At 41.3% G+C, this 1,720-nt stretch overlaps 1 protein-coding gene across 1 annotated transcript; it reads right to left on the bottom strand.

Annotated features, from left to right (window-relative positions):
- On the bottom strand, positions 1-1,278 carry TCIM (transcriptional and immune response regulator). The gene has a single exon (XM_082375097.1). The coding sequence runs from the start codon at positions 1,232-1,234 to the stop codon at positions 914-916; it is 321 nt and encodes a 106-aa protein (XP_082231223.1). The 5' UTR covers positions 1,235-1,278; the 3' UTR covers positions 1-913.
- Between the last annotated feature and the right edge of the window lie 442 nt (positions 1,279-1,720).

Below are 1,720 nucleotides of genomic sequence, written 5' to 3'. Positions count from 1 at the left end.
TAAGTTTATAATAATTTATTAAGGTTGTATATCATTTGTCATGAATAATAAATTATAGAAACCATAGCATCTTTATAAACTATTAAGTGTATCATATTCACTTCCTAATGCTTATTGCAGTAACTGTAAGAAATTTAGATTATATTTTAGCATTAGTTAGAAGATTAAAAAAAAAACTATAAAATTTGTTCACAGTACTTCGGATTTATGAAGGACCCTATTATTTTAACTTTTGGGCAACCAGTTTGAAATGCGTAAAAACCCCTTACAAACCAGAAGGTGGCGTACGGTTTCACTGAGCTGCTGAAAATAATGCAGTTCCTTGAATTTGTACTTACACCCATGTGGTGCACTTTTTACGGCATTGTAATAAATGCAAATAAATAATCAATTACTGATCTCTAAAAAAAAAAAAATCTACCGATAGACAACATTGAAGGTTGGCAAACACTTTGAACATTCAAATAAAAAATTCAGTAAACAATTGCAGCATGGAATTCTCTCTCCTGTTCCCCATCTCCCTCCCCCTACCCAGTTTGGTTAAGGAAAAAAAGTTCAGGTTGAGTTTAAGTCCTAGGGCCTGACAGGGAGACCCTGGCCTCCATTCTTCCCCAGACTTCTGTTATCTTCCGTTTCAGTTCTCATTATGTCTGTCCGGACTCTCCCCTGAGGACATCAGCATCGGTCCTTTTCCCGTAGGGGGAGTTTTCCAGTCCTTGCTGAAAGCATTTCCTTCTCCACTGTAACAGCACAGGCGTGAAATTAGTTGGAGTCTTTGTAACAAGTTCGTTCCGTTCCTATGGAAGAGAAACTTACAAGGCAGCAACAAGATGCTGCGCGTGGTAGGTTTCATAGACTCGCTTGGTCTTTAAATGTCCGTTCTTGGCTAATGTCCTTATACATCGTCTGGTCCTCAGTGAACTTTGATGGAATATTTCCGCAGTTTCAGAAACTGGAAAAGCTTGTCTTTCGTCCTCTTCTTCAGAGCCATCAGGGCCCGTGTTTTCTCCTCCAAATCTTGATCTATGGCAAAAATGATCTTAGCTCTCTCCTCTGCTTTCTTGTCCCCAGAGTTTTTGAAGAGCCTCTGTAATGCTTCTTGGTCTATGTTTTCAAAGATGTTGCCCACGGCTTTCTTACGTGAGGCTGTGTCGAAGTGGTAGCCGTGGATGGACGGGCTTACTCGCAATGAGGTGGACATGCTTCTGGCCGGGTGGCTTGGCTTGGCTTTCATCGATGTGTGAATCTTTGGGAATTCAGCTCCCGGGCTCTCCAGAGAATCTGTAGCAAAATCATTCCGGGACTGCTATTTAAAGTGTGAACAAAAGCTCCAGGCTCAGATTACACCGGTGACATCAGAATGATCTCAAGGAAGCATAATCGCAGACAGGTTTAACAGTTGAGTTGCCAATATCCTGTTCTTGTGCTAAATGTTACTAAAAGCTGTGTTCAGTGATAGGGCCGGAAAGGGGGGGATTTCTTTTTACCACATCTGTGGCAATAGAATTATAGACTTGGACCCTTCTATAGAAAAAAAAAAAAAAGCTGAAACCAGGACAGCACAAAGATAAGAGACAAACAAGGTGGCTTAGACTCTCAAATCTTTCCAGGCAACAACCAAAACAAAGGGTTCTGCCAGCCACCAGAAAGTTTTAATTCCCAGAGAAGTTATTGAAGTGCAGTCCCAACATTTGGCAGCCCACACCAGTGCCCTGTGGAC

Source organism: Balaenoptera borealis (assembly GCF_965194805.1).
Source record: "Balaenoptera borealis genome assembly, chromosome: 21".
Taxonomy (NCBI): domain Eukaryota; kingdom Metazoa; phylum Chordata; class Mammalia; order Artiodactyla; family Balaenopteridae; genus Balaenoptera; species Balaenoptera borealis.
This window is presented reverse-complemented; position numbering and strand designations above follow the sequence as displayed.